The following is a 17,997-nucleotide window of genomic DNA, read 5'->3' on the forward strand; positions in this document are numbered from 1 at the left end:
TCTCCCTATGCTTTGCCATGCCAACTCCACTCATGTCAGCAATGATTCTTTAGGCAGCAACTTGCAAATGGGCAAAATCAACAACTGACCATAGTGATACATTCTCCATTGTGGGTCCCACCTTATGGAATGGCCTGCACAAGAAGGTCTGGAATGCTTCCACTTTCAGGCTTTCCACAAACTATGCAAAACTGAACTTTTCAAGAGGACTTTTCTGTACAGTTAATAAGGCTGTTCTTTACAAACTTACTTGGATAAATGCTTGGGATTTGTGATCTTTATTGTAAGTAGAATCCCATTTTGTAATTTCTGTACCGCTTACAGCCGCAGACGGCTGGCCATTGCACCATGGCTGTCTTCCCTGCCACTCCCATAGAGGCTTCCTGGCAGCATGGGGAGACGTGAAAAGCAAAAAAAAACCCCGCCCGCTGACAAGAAGCCCTCATTGGGCTTAATATGCCACCTTTTTGGTGGCATAAATCTAAAGCCTTGACCGCTGGCATAATGGGGCTAATGGCTGGGAGAAAGTTGACTAACATCAGCTCCTCCCCCAGACATGCCACTTATGTGCCCGTAGAGACAGCACGGGCAGTGGGATTCTGGTACAGTAGCCAGCGTGGCATCCCAGTGCAGGGAGAGCAAATCTGCTGGTGCGGCACTGCTCTATTTGGATGGAGCTGACAACGTGTCATGTTAATACTTATGTTACACTTTTGTTTATATCTAATAGTTTCAGGCTTCTAATATCCTAATGCATTAATTATTGAATGTCCTATTTTGTTGACTGTACCGGCTCACTGTGTGTAATCTGCCTTTAGTCCCTGTGAGTAAGGACAATAAATGATGTTAATGAACAATCTCTCAATGGAGATCCAGGTGGCCCATATAACCCGGGTTGCCTTTTTCCATCTTTGCCAGGCCCGGCGGCTGGCCCCCTTCCTCTCCCAAGCGGATCTAGCCACAGTGATCCATGCAACGGTCATCTCCAGATTAGACTATTGTAACTCGCTCTACGCGGGCCTTCCCTTGCGTTTGATCCGGAGACTAAAACTGGTGCAGCATGCGGCGGCGCGTTTGCTCGCAGGCAGCGCCACCTGGGAACACATCCAGCCTGTGCTGCGTCAGCTGCATTGGCTCCCAGTAGAGTTCCGGATCATCTTCAAGGTGTTGGTGTTGACCTTTAAGGCCTCACACGGCCTGGGACCGTCGTATCTTTGAGACCGCATCACCCCATATGTCCCTGTACGGCCTCTTCGATCAGTTGAGGCCAACCTACTAGTGGTCCCTGGCCCCTCAGTGATGTGGCTGGCCTCCACACGGGCCAGGGCCTTTATGGCTCTGGCCCCGGCCTGGTGGAATGCTCTTCCTCCAACTGTCTGGGCCCTGTTCCGCAGGGCCTGTAAGACGGAGCTGTTCCACCGGGCCTTTGGAGGAACCGGCCGCTGATGGTGCCCCCTTCCCCCCCTTTCATGGCCCTCTACATCTGGGCTGTTTGTCCTTCAATGGGACCTGCCATTCCTCCCTCTTGGGGAGAGGATTTTGAATATGGAGCTGCTGGATGCCATTGATATTTATGCTAGTATTTTTGTATTGTATTTATGAGATTTAGCTTTTACTGTTTTATTGCTGCTTTTAAAGATTTAGCCATTTTATGTTATATTATGTTTACTGTTGTACACCGCCCGGAGCCCCTCGGGGATAGGGCGGTATAAAAATCTTTTTTAAAAAAATGAAACTGCCCAATATGCTAACAAATCTTTTAAAAGATTCACACCAGCTAGCAAACAGAAGTAACAGGCTTGACATATACATTGCTTTCCTCTCTATATTAAGAGAAACTGAAATAAAAAGGTAACTTCAAAAGCACTTAGGTTACGTACTTAATGCTCACTTCTCCAAAATTATAAAATTATAGCACCTTTGAAGGAAATGTCCTTCATGCCCACTATATTTTCTACAACAAAAACCAGTACTGTTATGCAAAATATAGTGTTAAGTATATAAAGAAATGATTAACAGCAAAACAAAAACAAAAAAAATCCTAAATTCACTTGGCACAAGTATAAAACTTGCTTTTTTAATAATAATCTTTACAACAGAGGAACATTCACAAGGGTAGATTTCTACCCTATGAGTTTCGAGGTAAAACATACTTCACCTCCGTATTGCCATTTCTGTTCATTTCCACAACTTTGCAAATGCCGCATGTAATTAGACTTTCTTCTTGGCAGAGAAAGTATCGTCAAGGTTTGGCTACTTACCGCTTATTTGCTACAAATATGACTTTCCCTGACAGAGTTTCTCCTTCTTTGGCAAAGAGAGGTGTTTGAAGAAGGCAGCGTACTTGATACCAATGAGTCAGAGGTTCTGTTGGAGCAGTTGATAGCCAAACTGTTACCCTTAAAGCAAGAAATTAAATAAATATGTATGAATCAAAAGGAAGTGAAGATTCAAAAAAACCTAGTACATACTTCCTCAGGAAATAAAGAATGTCATCACATTACTACACCAGGGAACCTAAGCAAGCAAGAATCCCACGTAACTGAAGTCAGAGCAGCTCCTGGAGCAACTGCCTTTGGGATCAGAAGAATGCCAAGCTGCGACTTCCTTGCCTGCTGCCTCATTAAGGCATGTAATTTAAAGAACAAGCTAAACCTCAAAAATGGAATCCAGCATTCATCCATCTCATGTATGGAGAATTTGAGTTAGTCCAGGACCCCCAAACTCCCCAGGAAGAAAGGTGCATTCACCACTCAGGACTATCTCTGCACCATGCCACTGCAACAGTGTGAAATCTTGCTACATGGATCTGATGTGCGTTTGAGTTGTGGTGATCAAGCTTGGTATGCTAACGGAAGTGAAGATTCAAAAAAACCTAGTACATACTTCCTCAGGAAATAAAGAATGTCATCACATTACTACACCAGGGAACCTAAGGAAGTGAAGATTCAAAAGGAAGTGAAGATTCAAAAAAACCTAGTACATACTTCCTCAGGAAATAAAGAATGTCATCACAAAGAATGTCATCATATTAAGCATACTCTCTAGATGAGCTCTTGTTTTATCTCTAAGGTGATACATTGTATCTTATCACATTATATTCACTTCAATTTAGCCACCTCAAAACTAAATCCAAGAATTGGGCGTAGTCTTCCATACACTAGGCAGTTGACAACTTGACCAAGGCTATTAATTTGGGAGTCTTTTTTTTTAAGGCCCTCTTCCCTTAAATGGAAACTGCAAAGCATACAATAGGGTGGAGTGGGGAATACGTACAGTGAGCCGACAAATGCCACATCGAACCAGAATGCCAAGCCATGGATTAGCCCAGACTGCATCATTTGAAAAACAAAGGGGATTTCCACTCTGCAAAAGCAAGTCGGAAAGTTGCCAAGGTAATCCACAATTAAAAAATAACAACAGAATGGTATAGATTATTTAGAAACTGGCATCCTAATCTTATTGCATGTACACTAGAAACCAAGCTGGACTTTAGTACAACAAAGTGTAGTACTCGTCCTATGCCATCTTAAGCATGTCATTTTGAGTTTATTGTATGACTGCTGTGAATGGTTTGGCCTAAAGTCATGTCTTATGACAGAAGAACGTTAGTGCCCCTTAATGGTTGTGGATGGCAGATCTCAGGTAATGGTTTTCTGACAGCTCTTCAGAGGCTGAAAAATGATGCTGAGGGTTCAGGTGAGAGAATGCACAGTTGGAGTCTGGACCAAATAGAGATTTTATTTAATTATTTATTTATTTTTAAGATTTTTAGACCGCCCCATCCCCTAAGGGCTCTGGGCAGTGTACAGCATAATAACCATTGTATACAGATAAAAACAGCTAAAACCTTTAAAAGCAGCAGTAAATAAGAGACTAAATATAATAATTAAATTAATTTGTAAGATGGCGTCCGACAATCTCATTTTCAAACCCTCTTTCGGAGAGGGAAGGGCAGCAGATCCCAAGGTGACAAAGGCACAGATGTAAAAGCCAGGGGGGGGGGCACCATCAACGCCTGGTACCTCCAAAGGCCCGGCGGAACAGCTCCGTCTTACAGGCCCTGCAGAATTCTGTGAGGTCCCACAGGGCCCGGACAGCTGGTGGAAGAGCGTTCCACCAGGCTGGGGCCAGGGCTGTAAAGGTCCTGGCCCGCGTGGAGGCCAGCTGTATCATCGAGGGGCCAGGGACCACCAGTAAATTGGCCTCTGCTGAACGAAGGGGCCGTATTGGGACATGTGGGGTGATGCGGTCCTGAAGATACGAAGGTCCCAGGCCGCGTATGGCCTTGAAGGTCAACACCAACACCTTGAAGATGATTCGGAACTCCACTGGGAGCCAGTGCAGCTGGCGTAGTACAGGCTGGATATGATCCCAGGTGGCATTACCTGTGAGCAGGCGCGCAGCTGCATTTTGGACCAGTTTTAACTTCCGAATCAAAAGCAAGGGAAGGCATGCGTAGAGCGAGTTACAATAGTCTAATCTGGAGATGACCGTTGCATGGATCACTGTGGCCAGGTCGGTCTGGGAGAGGAAGGGGGCCAACTGCCAGGCCTGACGAAGGTGGAAAAAAGCAACCTGGGTTATATGGGCCACCTGGGTCTCCATTGATAGAGACGAATCCAGGTGGACCCCCAGGTTGCGTACGGAGGGGGTCGGTGCCAATGTGACCCCCTCCCACACCGGCGGCTGAAACATCAGATTGAGCTGTAGGATGGCTGAAAGCAAAGCTCCTTGGGACTGCAGGATCTCTTTCCTTGGAAATCTGATTTGGAACAGAAGATCTGCAGTTCTGTAGAAATGCCTCTTTGCTTTCTTTAAACATATGCAGGTAGAGCTCAAGGGGAGAAAAAATATAGCGAGTTAAGAAGAATCACTCTTTAAATATATTGTGATCCATAAAGCACTGAAGGTGGGAGCTAAGAATGACTAGTGTTCTAGATTTGCTTATCTTGGAATTGAAGTTACTCCACTATGAACTGAAAAGCCACTCATAATGTCAATAGCCTGCAGAGTTACTCCAATCTATACTCGTGGAATTAGACTGGATCACATTATCAGTGACTTTGGCTGCTTTGCTGATATCCTAATATCAATACCTGTTCTCCTTATAATGCTGAATATGAAAGGAAAACTTTCAAGCTCTTAACTAATGAGCTATTGAAACAATGTACATGTTTCCAGATGCTCTAGCCCTTTAGGTTGTTGCATATTTTTCCTTATAAGTCGCCAACCAAAAGGGCTATACCTTTTTTTTTATGACAACTGAGAGCAAGTACATGGCTTCAATAGATCACTATAGTAACACTATAGCTACGGATTAAAAAAAAAAAGATATCCCTCCCTGGAGGGCGGGGAAATAGCTGCCACAGTTACTAAGGCAAGGAAAATGTTGCTAATGTGAGCCAGATCTGAAAAAAATATGAGTATCTTCCCATGCATATGGTGTCCAGGATTGCTTTCACCCCAATCTTTCAAAAAAAGATCATATTTAACTAAAGCTTGGAAAGATTACAGCAAAGCAATGCAAAAAACAGAAACAGACAAATAAAGACTTGTGTTATCTGAATACAACACTGCAGTAAGGAAGCTAGGGCACAGCAAAACATTCTTTTGAAAAAAAAGCCCATTACTTTCTGGGTGGACATAATAAAATTTAAAGCAAAAACTTCGTTCAGTTCCATTCTATCCCAACTAGTTTGCTTGTTGAGAATTATAAGACAATGCTAGAGGTCTTAATTTGAAACTAAACATTTTGGGTGCGCAGCTGCAGTCAAGGCTCCTAGCTTTCTTCTGAATGCAAACAAGTATTTCAAATGGAGCATGAGAGAGAGAGGCAGAATATTTTCCAAGGACCCTGACCTGTGCAAATCTTTTTCTTCTGTTTCTGTAAAGTTGACAGTATATTTCACTGTCCGGGCCATCAGAATTCTAATGTCAAATGTGTCCTGAAAGTACAAATAAGAAACACATATGATATAGCATTTTGCGGATGTAAAACAGACACTTTCTGCCAAGTGATGACATCTTCTCTTGGTTCATTCCATAATTTGTTTTAATTGTATGTTCTCGCAAAGCTAAATCTAGTTAGGTAGTTGTCAGAATGGTGATACGCAGTAGTGATGTAACTTTACTAGTGAGGATCCTACTGAACAATATGCTCCAAATTGGTACAAAATTATTTCTGAGATTGGGCTGTAATTGCCTTGCCACCTGGTTTTGTTTTTCTCTCTAACTTGAAGCCCAGGTGGAATGAAGGTCAAGCAGATATGTGACTAACTGGGTTGTTAGCCTGTTAGAACTGTTGGTTGGTCTTTCTGCCAAAAAGTTGCTGTTTCTGCCCATGTCATTTTTACTTCCTACTAAACTTTGCACTGTCTTACTCATGTTGGAAGAGCTTTTGAATACTCCACAAGCATATGTAGAGTATTCTCAATATTTGAATACTCTACATGTATATGTTCAGTGTTTGTGCAAGATATTTAATTCTCTTGGCCTGCACTTAAAAACTCTGGTTACACATGCAATTGGCATGGGAAAGGAGGGGCAATGAAAGTGATTATTGAACTAGTTTCCCAATGACTAGTTTTAATTACAATAATAAACAGCACAACTTTTATAAAAGACCTGAATTAGACTTTTTTTGAGCACTGTAATATGCAATTTTGGGGAGCATGTAAACATAATAGCCATGTTTAAACATTTGAAGGGATGGAAGCAAGCTTGTTTTTTGCTGCACCAGAGACTAAAACAAGGAGTAATAGATTCAAACTACAAGAAAAGAGATTCCACCTCAATATTAGGAAGCATTTCCTGACCGTAAGGGCTGTTCAATAGTGGAATATGGAACCTCAGAGCGTGGTGGCGTCTCCTTCTTTGGAGGTTTTTAAACAGAAACTGGATGGCCATCTGTTGGGAGTGCTTAGATTGTATATTCCTGCATGGCAGGGGGTTGGACTGGATGCTCTTGTGATCTCTTCCAACTCTATGATTCTATGAGCAACATGGATTTACTTATAAATTTGAACTGTCCTCTGAAGTTTAATATGGTGCAGAAGTTCTAGTATCTTGAACATGATTCCGCAAAACCTTCACGGGTAACAATGGCTGCCTTCAGCAACTAATGTAGAAGAATTATAAAGTGGAGAGGAAAAAAAAGTCAAATGTTGCTTACTACAATAGGCTGTCTGAAGTATTCATCCACAGCTGCATTGCGGAGGCTGGACAGATTGACTCCATAAAAACACTGCTGATACCTAGAAAGAACACTGCAGTTGTAAAACACGAAACACACAAGTGCAAACAACATTTCTGTAGACTATGCATGGACTCCACTGATCCATGTTAAAGTATTTGCAATGATGCTGCCATCCTATTCAGTGTAACCTCTTAGTCCCACGTGTTGAGGATTGGTAATTGCCTGCCAGTTCAGCAAGCTCTGCAAACAAATGCCTATGCTGTTTACTTCTTCCAGGGAGACATCTTTGTTGCCTTCCTTAATATATTAGAAGATTTAAACACATACACATAAAAGCACTACAGATGAAACCAGAACACTACAACTTCCAGGCCTTGTAGCTATGCAATGGGTTTTACCTAGAACCTCAAGAGTCCAACCATCAGGTCCTACTAAATTCAGTCAAGGACTATTCCAGAGCTGAAAGACACATGCATCCAGACATCTCAAGGAACACAAAGAGTCCACAAAAACATGCATTTATAAAATACAGAGGTCCACAAATGCACAGCTCCTACATAACTGCCATTCCTCACTTGACATTTTAAGAGAGGATTGCTTTCTATGCACTCTGCCCCCTCCATTCTACTAAACTGCACTGGATAATCCTTGCAGGCAGGCCATGCTCCATAAGCATACTAGAGTTCCTGCGACTGCAAGAAAGAACTGGAGCAAAGCAAAGAGGCATACGGCACACTATTTTCTTAAGACCAAGCTACTGCTTATCCATGCTTCATATTCAAATACATTAAATATATACTAAAACCAGTGCTTTAGACTATAAATCAGCTGACAGCATTTGTGCTGCTTGTTCAAACTATTTCCCACTAGACTTATGCCCAGATTACAGGAATTAAAAGATTCATAAATGGAGTCTCCGTTTTGAAAACCTGTTCAGAGAATTGCAGCAAAAGAGAGAATCCGCACAGGAAATTTCACATGCTCAGTAGCTGCAAAACCAGTACTATTTGTCAGAGATGGCACAGAGGAGGCCATACGTTTCGACGGATGAAACCTTCATGAGCTTCCCCATTACAATGAAATCACAAGAGAAGCCTTGTAAATGGATTATCTGGGCATACAGAAAGCTGTGTAGCAAACTAAGTGACAAACTGCAAGCTTTCTAGAGGCTCCTTTTAAAAAAATCTGTCTTCTTCACTGGATGCTCTTGTTATTCACATGTCTTTTATATAGGTAGATTTCTGCATTCAAATGTTTTAGGCTAAAAACCATGCAGAACTCCATGGAGGGAAAGTTTTATTTCCTGCCTCAAAACATTTTATTTGGTTTGCACAGAAGGGCCACTGTTTGAGCTCTTCAAGGTTGACTCCACTTTGATTATACAATGACACTGGAGAATCATGAGAATTACAGACAAAAGGGAAATTGTAACTGAAATTGCAATTAGACTGTATCTGTATTCCTACTAAAATCCATATTTGTTAATAGCTAATAGGCTATATTTCACCACTGTTATCAACAACAACAAAAACCATGAAGCCAGCAAATATGTGGATTTCAGAAACACCTGGGCACCAAAGAATACTGTTTTACAGCGTACAAAAAGTTAGAGACAATATATGGACATAATGACTCACTTAAATTCAGCTAAGAGAGGCCAAAATGAAACACTATGTTAATGAGGATCTGATATCCAGCATTTCTGTAAACTCCTCAAAACACCTTCAGGTTCTCCTGTACTTTTAGGAAACCAATAGGATCCATGGATCAGTGAGGTGAATAAGGACATGTTAGCCCCAAATAAGTTTAAGAAATTGCTGCCACACATGCAAAATAACAACTGCAGTAGCCCACTTATACAGCACAACTAGGGTTATAAAAGAAAAGTTATTAAATTGGACTAGTTGAACTGCACACATTGTGAAATATCCTACGTGTTTCACAATTGGAAATAACCTGATATGCCCATCAAAAAAGTACTATATAGTAGTTCAACATACTTTAGTTAAATATATCAAGTTGGACCTTCACACACCATACATAAAGCATCGAAGCTTTTCCATACAGACACACAATATTCATGTGGAAAAATAATTCATAGGTGACAGCGCTCAGAAAATCCAACTATGTCAACTCTTGTGTCTTATAAAATAAATGTCCAGCCTTTGAAGATCTTGTTTGATATTTTGGTTTACCATTGCATACAAAAATACTCTAACACAGGTGTCAAACTTGTGGCCCTCCACATGTTATGGACAACAGTTCCCATCATCCCCTGCCAGCATGATGCTGGACTACCATAACATCTGCAGGGCTGCGAGTTTGACACCTATGCATGATATAAACTGCACACTTCGTGTGCCCCTTCAAACTGTTCTTGAATCACTGTATCACCAAAGAGAGCCTGGGCAGAGTGTCTGAGCAAATGTGACCTGGTAGGTACACACCCTATGTGTCTATGTAAAGAATATGCATGCTTCAAAATTCTTTGAGAATGAATGTGAGTGCATTACAATCAAATACGTAGCCATAAAGTAGCAGAAGGACAACGAAGGGATGGAAAGTCTTCTTTGACCTATGCCTTTGTTCTCCACCACCACGAATTATTGCAAATCTTCATCTATTCCTTTTTAATTACAACGTGACCAGCAGCACCTGGAGTATGTAAGTGGCTAGCCAGCCTCAACGAACAATTCATTACAGACATCTGTCTATGCAGCAAAAAAAAAAGGGGGGGGAGCACTGCATAATTTAGGAGAATTTAGAAAGATGTGCACTCTCATAGAGACTCCCAGCCAGGAATAAATTATCTTGCAGGTGTTTTTTGTATTTCTGTATGCAGAAAATCTTTTGAAAACTGTTTGGCTTTACATTACCAGTCCTTTATTTTTGTATTATAAAAAGAAAGAGGGTGGTACAAAAGCTTCTAAAGCAGAGCAAAGGGACTTTATAGCCAAGAGATTCTTCACAGATCAGCTGCATAATCTGAAATTTTTGCAGCATTCACACTGTAACGCTAGGGCTGATAAAGCCCAAAATACCAACAATAATTAATAAGAAATGGAAATCTGTGATAATTCATACCACATGTAAAACACAATCTCCTGAACCTACTACAAGCAGAACATACACACTCATGCATACATGCAGATGTTCTTTGTGAGATACACGCATTCATGCATAATATAGCACAGTCACTCATCAGCAGAAGCATCTTGTTATAAGAGGAGGAAGAACTACTGGCGGCCCTCTCTTCTCTTAGTTTTTGAATGCGCACACTGTATGTATGTATTCAGTCTGCCTGTGCCCAAAACAATTGACTGAGAGCCAGTTGACACATTTCAAAGTCCATGTGACCGCCATGAGGACTCTGGGTCAGGTAAATGCCTGGCATTCTGTACTAGGAACTCAATTCCCAGGATCACATGGTGGTAGCTTATATGTAGGCATCATTACATGCAAGTTTCTCCAAGGGGCAAACAACAGATCCTTGGGCCATTTCATGTGGGAAGAACAACGAGGAGGAGAAGGCTATAGTCCCCTCTATGCACCACAATCCTAATTCAAGTTTGGTTCCCATGTGCCTGGGAATTAGGTTCTCAGTTTAGAACTTTCAGAACATCTGCACATGTTTCCCCACATGGACTTTGAAGTTTGTAACATGTGAAAGAGCTCTTGGGGCTCATTTCCAAAAAATACACATTCCCTGAGCAAAAACTAGCCTTTACAGAGATCAGGACTGAGACTTGATGGACCATTCTCCCGAACTGGCCCACAAGTAGTGGAACGATCTAGCAGCAGGTAATGTAAGTATTCCAGGCAGGTTCTTAGAAATAATGGAAACTCAGTTGACCCCTATTGTTCTTTTTTAAAGCTTTTATCATTGGTAGAAACCCCTTTCTCATCTGGCCAATTCCCCAGTTTTTATCCCTAATCATCAGCATGAAGACCAAGATCAAAAAACAGGATCTAGGAAAGTGGAAACCCACCTAATTTGGAGGCTGTGTTTTTTGTCTAATGCAGAGTTTACATCCCTCCTTTTATCAGCTGAAAATACTCATCGTCTGTTCGTGTAATACTTTGAACACACGGTTCTTATACACAAACCGCTGACCCAGTTTTCAGCAGTACTGTCCACTCTTCCATATCTCACACCTTCCCAAGGCCTGAGGCTTTGTGAACATGCAGCTTTTTATACTTCAACACAGCTGGAATATGTCACAACTTAACAACTGATGCACAATCAGATACGGTTCATTTCAATAACTGAAATCAAAATGCTTTATTTTATAGCTACACAAGCTCTTGGGAGCCTCATTTATCTCATTCTTTTAATATTCCTTTGGGTTTATGAATAAATTTACAAAAGCACTACTTTTTGCAATTTTATAACTCCTGTGTTTTAGTTGGATCCCTCACTCACCTCTCTGTGACCTCGTAAGTAAGAATCACCAACTACACCAATAGTCAAGATGGTGACATAATTATTGGGGAGTAGTAGCTTTCTGAAAATGAAGGGGGAAGTTTATTTTTTAATTTGACCATGTATAAAATATAGGAGACGTTATAATGTAAGTATACTTTTCATATCAGCAGATATGAGCCAATTCCTCCATTTGTAGCAATAATTTAAATATGCTCACCAGAAATAATTCATTTAGTGTAGTTTTTATAAACAGTCTTTATATACACTTTTATATTCTCTGTTTTATATACACTCTGACCATGCAGACTCTTTAATTCAAGTCTTGTTTTCTACACAATTAAGACCCAAGGCCATAAAAAGGTGCAATGGTTTGATACCCTGGAGGTGAGAAGGGGCATGGTCAGGGATGTTGGCTTCATGTCTGCAGCACCTCCCCTTAAAGGGATCTGTCCTGTCACAGGTCCCCTGGGTAGCTGACAGAGTTGGCAAGGGCCCCAGCAATCCTCCTCCTGTGGATGGAGGAGAGCCTCATGCAGGCTCCAACCTCAAATGGTGCAAATGGTGTTCAGAAGGGGCATTGGGCGATGGCAAGGAGAGTTTATGCACTCGTAGGTGACCCACACTGACCATTGGCCATACCTCCCTGCAGCTCTGCCACACTGTTAAGGGTGTGTTGGGTCAGCCCCTGCACGCTGTAGCTAGTGGTGGAGCAGGAGAGGGAGCCACTTGGGTGGGCTCAGATGTGGGAGCATGGAACACTGCCAACAGCCTTCTCAATGGAGCAGAGGTGGTCCAGGATTGTAATGACCATTCCTTCCACTCTGGCCACTGTCATTCCAGTCCCAGAGCAATCTATCTGTGCCCAGTGTCCATCATTATAAATTCATTCTGCACTCACTGAAACTTTTCAGTAGAGCCCACACAATTCAATACATCCAAAGAACGTTCCAGCACTATGATGCAACTATGATGGCACTATCCATGGTTTCCAATGGGCAATCGTGTCATTCATTTTAGTACATTCCTCTTCCTGCACATCTGGCTGTCCTTGATGTTCCTTGTGACAACTGGTGGCCCCTCCAGATGTTTGGCAGCTACTGCCATAGGGCTGTCAATCTCTCCATGTCCTGAGAGAAAGTATCTCTCCCTTGTGGTAGGTCTCCAGTCATTCCCACGGCCACTCCAGGACCCCAGCAAGGGCTCCAAATGCCCTGCTAAAGCAACCTGGACCTCAGTCAGATGTCCAACTCCTCACCAATGCCCTCCTCACCCCTCTGCAGACATTGAGTCTGTACTGCCTCTCCCCAGCCATTGACCCTAGGGACCGGCCTGCTCAGTGATACCTCCCCAGATGTCTTCTGCCAAAACAGAGCCCCCCTTCGGAGAAGGCACATACATATTTATCTATTTCATTCATTTACTGTATTTCTAGCCCACTTTTATCTACAATGGGGACCTAAGGTGGCTTACATCATTCTCCTCTTCTCCATTTTATCCCCACACCAACCCTGTGAGGGAGGTTTGGCCGAGTCTGTATACTTATCCTAAGGCCACCCAGCTAGCTTCCATGGCATGAGTGAGATCTGAACCCAAGGCTCTCAGATCCTAGTCTGATTCTCTAACCACCACACAGCAGTGGTTCATTCACCCAGACATCCACTAGCTCATCCTCCTGAACCCAGCAAGGTGGGGGAAACCAAGAATGAGTTCAGAGCTCTGGGCTCAGCTATGCTTGGCAGGTGACCATGATGGAAGACCAGTGGTATTTGCACAGCTATCCACAGCCACCTGAGAGCCCTCACTGGGCAGCCCTCAGGGGAAGTCACAGATGGGGTGGAGAGGGAGTGGGACAATGAGAAGCATGGAATTCCTGTCATGCAATTAGAACAAAACAGACTAAGACACAACCTTGGCACAAGCTAGACTTTATTGAATTGTAAATCCTGGCAAAGTCTGAAGACTCAGGTTTCCACCTCCCTGGGACAATGAGGATACAGACCGAGCCTTCCCTGGCACAGCATGCATCAGAGTGGGGAGGTTCTGCAGGTAGAATGGGAAGGACTGGCTAGATGCAACACTTCACTCCCAGAGGCAAGTTGGGACAGAAGCCTGAGGAGAGCATGGCAGGGAATAGCACTAGCCATGCCCTGAGGTCTCCCTGTTGAATCTTCACCTGCAGGAAAACAAAACAGACATGTGAAGTGACAACCAGGAGTTCCTTGCTGTATGCAGCTATATCTGTCATGGCCCACCAGCTACTTCATTTTGTAGCCCAGGGTGCAGAACTTGTCTGCAACTGCCCCCCACTCCCCACGAGGCCCATGATGGCACTATCCAAACCACACTCACTTGTTCTACGTTGAAGTACTCTGCATGTGCTGATGATCCATCCACCATGTCAGCTGCTGCACAAGGCTCTATTCCTGCAAGAGAATGACTTCCAGGGCTGTGGTAACCTACTCCACTTGGAATGGAGGGTCTTTACCTCCCCCCTCCAACAAAATGCCCTGTCCAGGGGAAAGCCCAGCAAAGAAACAAGTTTAAAGCCCAGTCCAAAACACAAAAGCAGCTCTCCTGGAGCACTCTCCACACACCAATCCCACTTGTGGCAACGGGCCATGGTGTTAGGAGGCTGTGGCTCCTGCTTCTCTTGCTTGACCACAACACTGCTGGGCTTGAGTGTGGGAGGCAGCAGTACAGGGGCAGCTCCCGGACACGAGCTAGAAGAATGAGGAAGCAGGTTTGGGAAGCAGGGCTTTGATTTCCTGTTCAGGTGTGACTTCCCCTTTGAGTGCTGCTTCCAGAGATGGGGAACCTGTTTGGGTTCTGTACAAGCAGAGGTCAGCCACACAGTATGGACTTTGTTCTCTTCTTTGGGCGTTGTGCAAAGGGCGCATAAAGAAGGCTCTTTCTGTGCTTTCCAGACCACAGAATGGCTTGCCGTTTCCTCTACATCTGCACAGAATGTAGCTTTCAGACAGAGCTTCATGCTGTGTTCCTTTCCTTGTAAGATGTTTGGCATCCTAGCCTATGTTTTTGTATGGTTGGATGTATGTGTATTAGGTGATTGGGTGCTGGGGAGGGGGTTTGGCTGCCACTTAAGAGGGAGATGATTGATCACACCCATAGCTGACATCCTGAGCTGCTTCTGGCCTCATGGGTGTGGTTATAGCAGTTGGCGAAGAAGAAGAAGAGGAAGAGGAAGAAGAAGAAGGAGGAGGAGGAGGAGGAGGAGGAGGAGGAGGAGGAGGAGGAGGAGGAGGAGGAGTTTGGATTTATATCCCCTCTTTCTCTCCTGTAGGAGACTCAAAGGGGCTTACAATCTCCTTGCCCTTCCCCCCTCACAACAAACACCCTGTGAGGTGGGTGGGGCTGAGAGAGCTCCAAAAAGCTGTGTGGGAGTGCACAGGCTAATCTGAATTCCCCAGATAAACCTCCACAGCTCAAGCGGCAGAGCAGGAAATCAAACCCAATTCCTACAGATTAGAATGCACCTGCTCTTAACCACTACGCCACTGCTGCTCCTATGAGCTACACTGTGTTTTTTGTTGGCATAACTTTCTACTTCTGATGGGGACATTTCCAAGCTGAAAGGGCTTATGGGGCCAACGAACTCTGGCTATGCCCCCAGAATTATCCACAGCCATGCCAGCACAGGGACCTATGCCTCAGCTGTGTTGATCAGCAGCTGCTGCAAGGTTACACCAGTGCCCGGGAGCAGCAGAGCGGTGCTAGAAGCTTGAACCAGCATAGCTGGCACTTATGCTGATGTATCTCAGAGATACATCAGCAGAAAGGTCAGTCAGCTCCCTGAGCACAGTTGCCACCCCCACCCAAGCATAGCACTGTTAAGTTCACTCAGCACCAACTCTTGCTATGCAACAAATCCCTAGCTACTAATGTGACTTTCTGGAACACAGAAACTGTAACACAGGCAGATAACTAAAAACTGGGCAGTATTCCACTGCAGCTTTGTTATTATAAGAGCTAGATATAGAAAAGATAAAAACAGCTCATATTGTGAAACTGAACAGCAAACAAAAACAGTTTCTCAAGTATAAGGGTTTTTTTGCATATTAAAAATGCCCCAGTGCAATGGGGAGTTCCCCACAGCACCCGGGACTGCAGCGTGTCCGCCACGCTGTTGTCCTGGCACCATTCTGCAGCAGTGGCATTGCTACAGGACTTTCCAGAACTGCAAAGGTTGAGGACCTTTTGGAATGCTCCTCTGTTGCTCCGGTGGCTTCCACTGCCATGGAAACTCCTCAGCAGCAGAACGAGGCCATTTTTCCTGCCTTGCTGCTCTGGCCTACCCTTCCAATGAACGGGCAACTCCCCCCCTTCCAGTGGAATAAAAAACACTGAGGGAGAAACCTTGCAAAACCTTGAGAAACCTTGCAGAAAAGCGGTGTGTGAACGAGCTGCGAACGGGAGGGTGGCGATTCCCTTGCACATGCAAGGAGTTTGGAGGGGTTGGAATACCACAGATGCAGGGATTTTAGAGCGGGGTGGGGGGCAAGAGTGCTGATTCCCAGTGCCTGTTTTGTGCAGAGTCAACTAAATTGGTGAAAGTGAGTGGGGGGAGCGGGGCGGGGGAAAGGAAATTCAGCCAATCAGAATGTGGGAAACAGAGGTTGCCCACACATGCCTATAAGACATTGCCGAAGATCTTGCGATGCAAATGGAGGAGAGCCAGGGAGCAGTGCGAAGTCAACAGCAGGGTAAACATTGCCCTGACAGCTGTGCTCCCAAATATAGCACAGGGCCTTTTTACCAGAGGTGTAGCAAGGACGGAAAATGCACGGTGCACTGGTGTGTCCTCTGCCCCACCCCAGAACGCTCCCACTATGCCCCCGGAACGCCCTCGCCACACCCCCACACATGGTCGGTGTGTCGCACACCCCTGTCCCCTTGGAGCTACGCCTCTGCTTTTTTACTTTGCGAAATCAGCCTAAATTAATGTCACCATCTTGTTTTTGAATGAGCAACCACATAGTGATTTTGAAGCAAATAGTCAACCACACTGTCCAGAAGGGCAAATTACTTCTACAGCAGCAGTGTCAATTAGCAATACAGGTGGAACTGAAAAATTGTGCTGATCTAAGTGACCATGGCATCATACCACAATGGTCTCCCACAGATAGCAACTTTTGGACCATCAAAAGCTGTGTGATCAGAATAGTAGGAGTCATGCTATAAACTTGCAAATAACATACCTGCTTCTTCTAAGCACATGACTTGTCTGTGCATCTCACACTTGCAGTTTAGTGAATAATGAGGTAAGAGTACAGGACCCCCTCCCCCATATGGATGTAACTCAAAGAAGATGTTCATAACATTTACAATTACAAATACAGCCTTTCATAATGTAATCACATTTTATAAATCATAACCTCTACTGGAGAATTCTGTGACCTGGTAAAAACTAACTTGGAAGGTGCTTAACCAGGCCCTCAGATATAGATCCAAAAAACCTTAAGCCTGTACAAGAAAATCTAGTTCCAATTTTTAAATGGGAATAATTCATTTTGAAGCAGCTCCTTTAGATATTTTCAGTTACCCATTGCCAGGGACAGTATGAGTAATGGGAAAATGCAAAATCAAAATACAAACAAGCAACAAATAAGGAGAACTAGAAATTTCAACTGACATCATTTCTTACTTCCGTTCCTTGTAATTTAATCCAATATACTGTATGATGTCTCATGTTGCAAGACCCCATTTCACATAATAGGGTGACAAGACTAGTGGAGTAAATGTCAAGCTCAAGGAAAGATAAGAGTTGGATTCAGACTAATGAAAGCAGTAAGGTAATTTCCACCAGTTCTGTTTTCCTGAAAGACACTTCTCAGTTTGTCTGTTGGGACATTCCCAAGGCTTCCCTTAACCCCAAGAGAAGCATTCCAGGCAGATCGGGGGCTGCAGTGGGAGGGGAGAGGCAGGAATATTGTGTTTCAATGACAGAAGAGCCTGGTGTGAGTAGAAACTTCCATCTGGATCAAGCAGGATCTACATATCTCGGCTACATAACATGATGCAATGATTATTCTTTCAGGCCACTGGTTTAACTCTTGGATATGTCAGAGTGCATATAAAAGGAGGGTTACTTCACAATGAGATGCAACAAACTAAAGTGATCATGTACCTATCTTAAAGATACAAGATATTCTATGAATTCACCTTTAGAACCCATTTTCAATGTCAAGTTAACCTTGCAGTATATAGTTAAAAGAGGACTATCCATTAAATTAGAGGGTAAAGGTAAAATGAAGTCCTAGTGGAGTGGGATCTGCACTGTGGGCACCTGCCAGAGTGTTTCCTGGACTGTATTTGCTTTAATCTTAAGGAGAAAATGCAAAAGGTCTTGAATGGA

At 43.6% G+C, this 17,997-nt stretch overlaps 1 protein-coding gene across 2 annotated transcripts in view; it reads right to left on the bottom strand.

Moving 5' to 3' along the window:
- The window catches only part of LOC125436461 (histone-arginine methyltransferase CARM1-like), a 73,809-nt gene that overhangs the window by 11,830 nt on the left and 43,982 nt on the right, over positions 1–17,997 (bottom strand). For both annotated transcript variants that reach the window (XM_048503472.1, XM_048503471.1), the window contains exons 8-11: positions 7,175–7,256; positions 5,863–5,948; positions 3,277–3,366; positions 2,262–2,399 (exon numbers count right to left, since the gene is read on the bottom strand). In XM_048503472.1, coding sequence (XP_048359429.1) covers positions 2,262–2,399; positions 3,277–3,366; positions 5,863–5,948; positions 7,175–7,256 — 396 coding nt within the window. The remainder of the gene's footprint in view (positions 1–2,261; positions 2,400–3,276; positions 3,367–5,862; positions 5,949–7,174; positions 7,257–17,997) is intronic.

This window comes from Sphaerodactylus townsendi, linkage group LG07 (genome assembly GCF_021028975.2).
Source record: "Sphaerodactylus townsendi isolate TG3544 linkage group LG07, MPM_Stown_v2.3, whole genome shotgun sequence".
NCBI classification, from domain to species: Eukaryota; Metazoa; Chordata; class Lepidosauria; order Squamata; family Sphaerodactylidae; genus Sphaerodactylus; species Sphaerodactylus townsendi.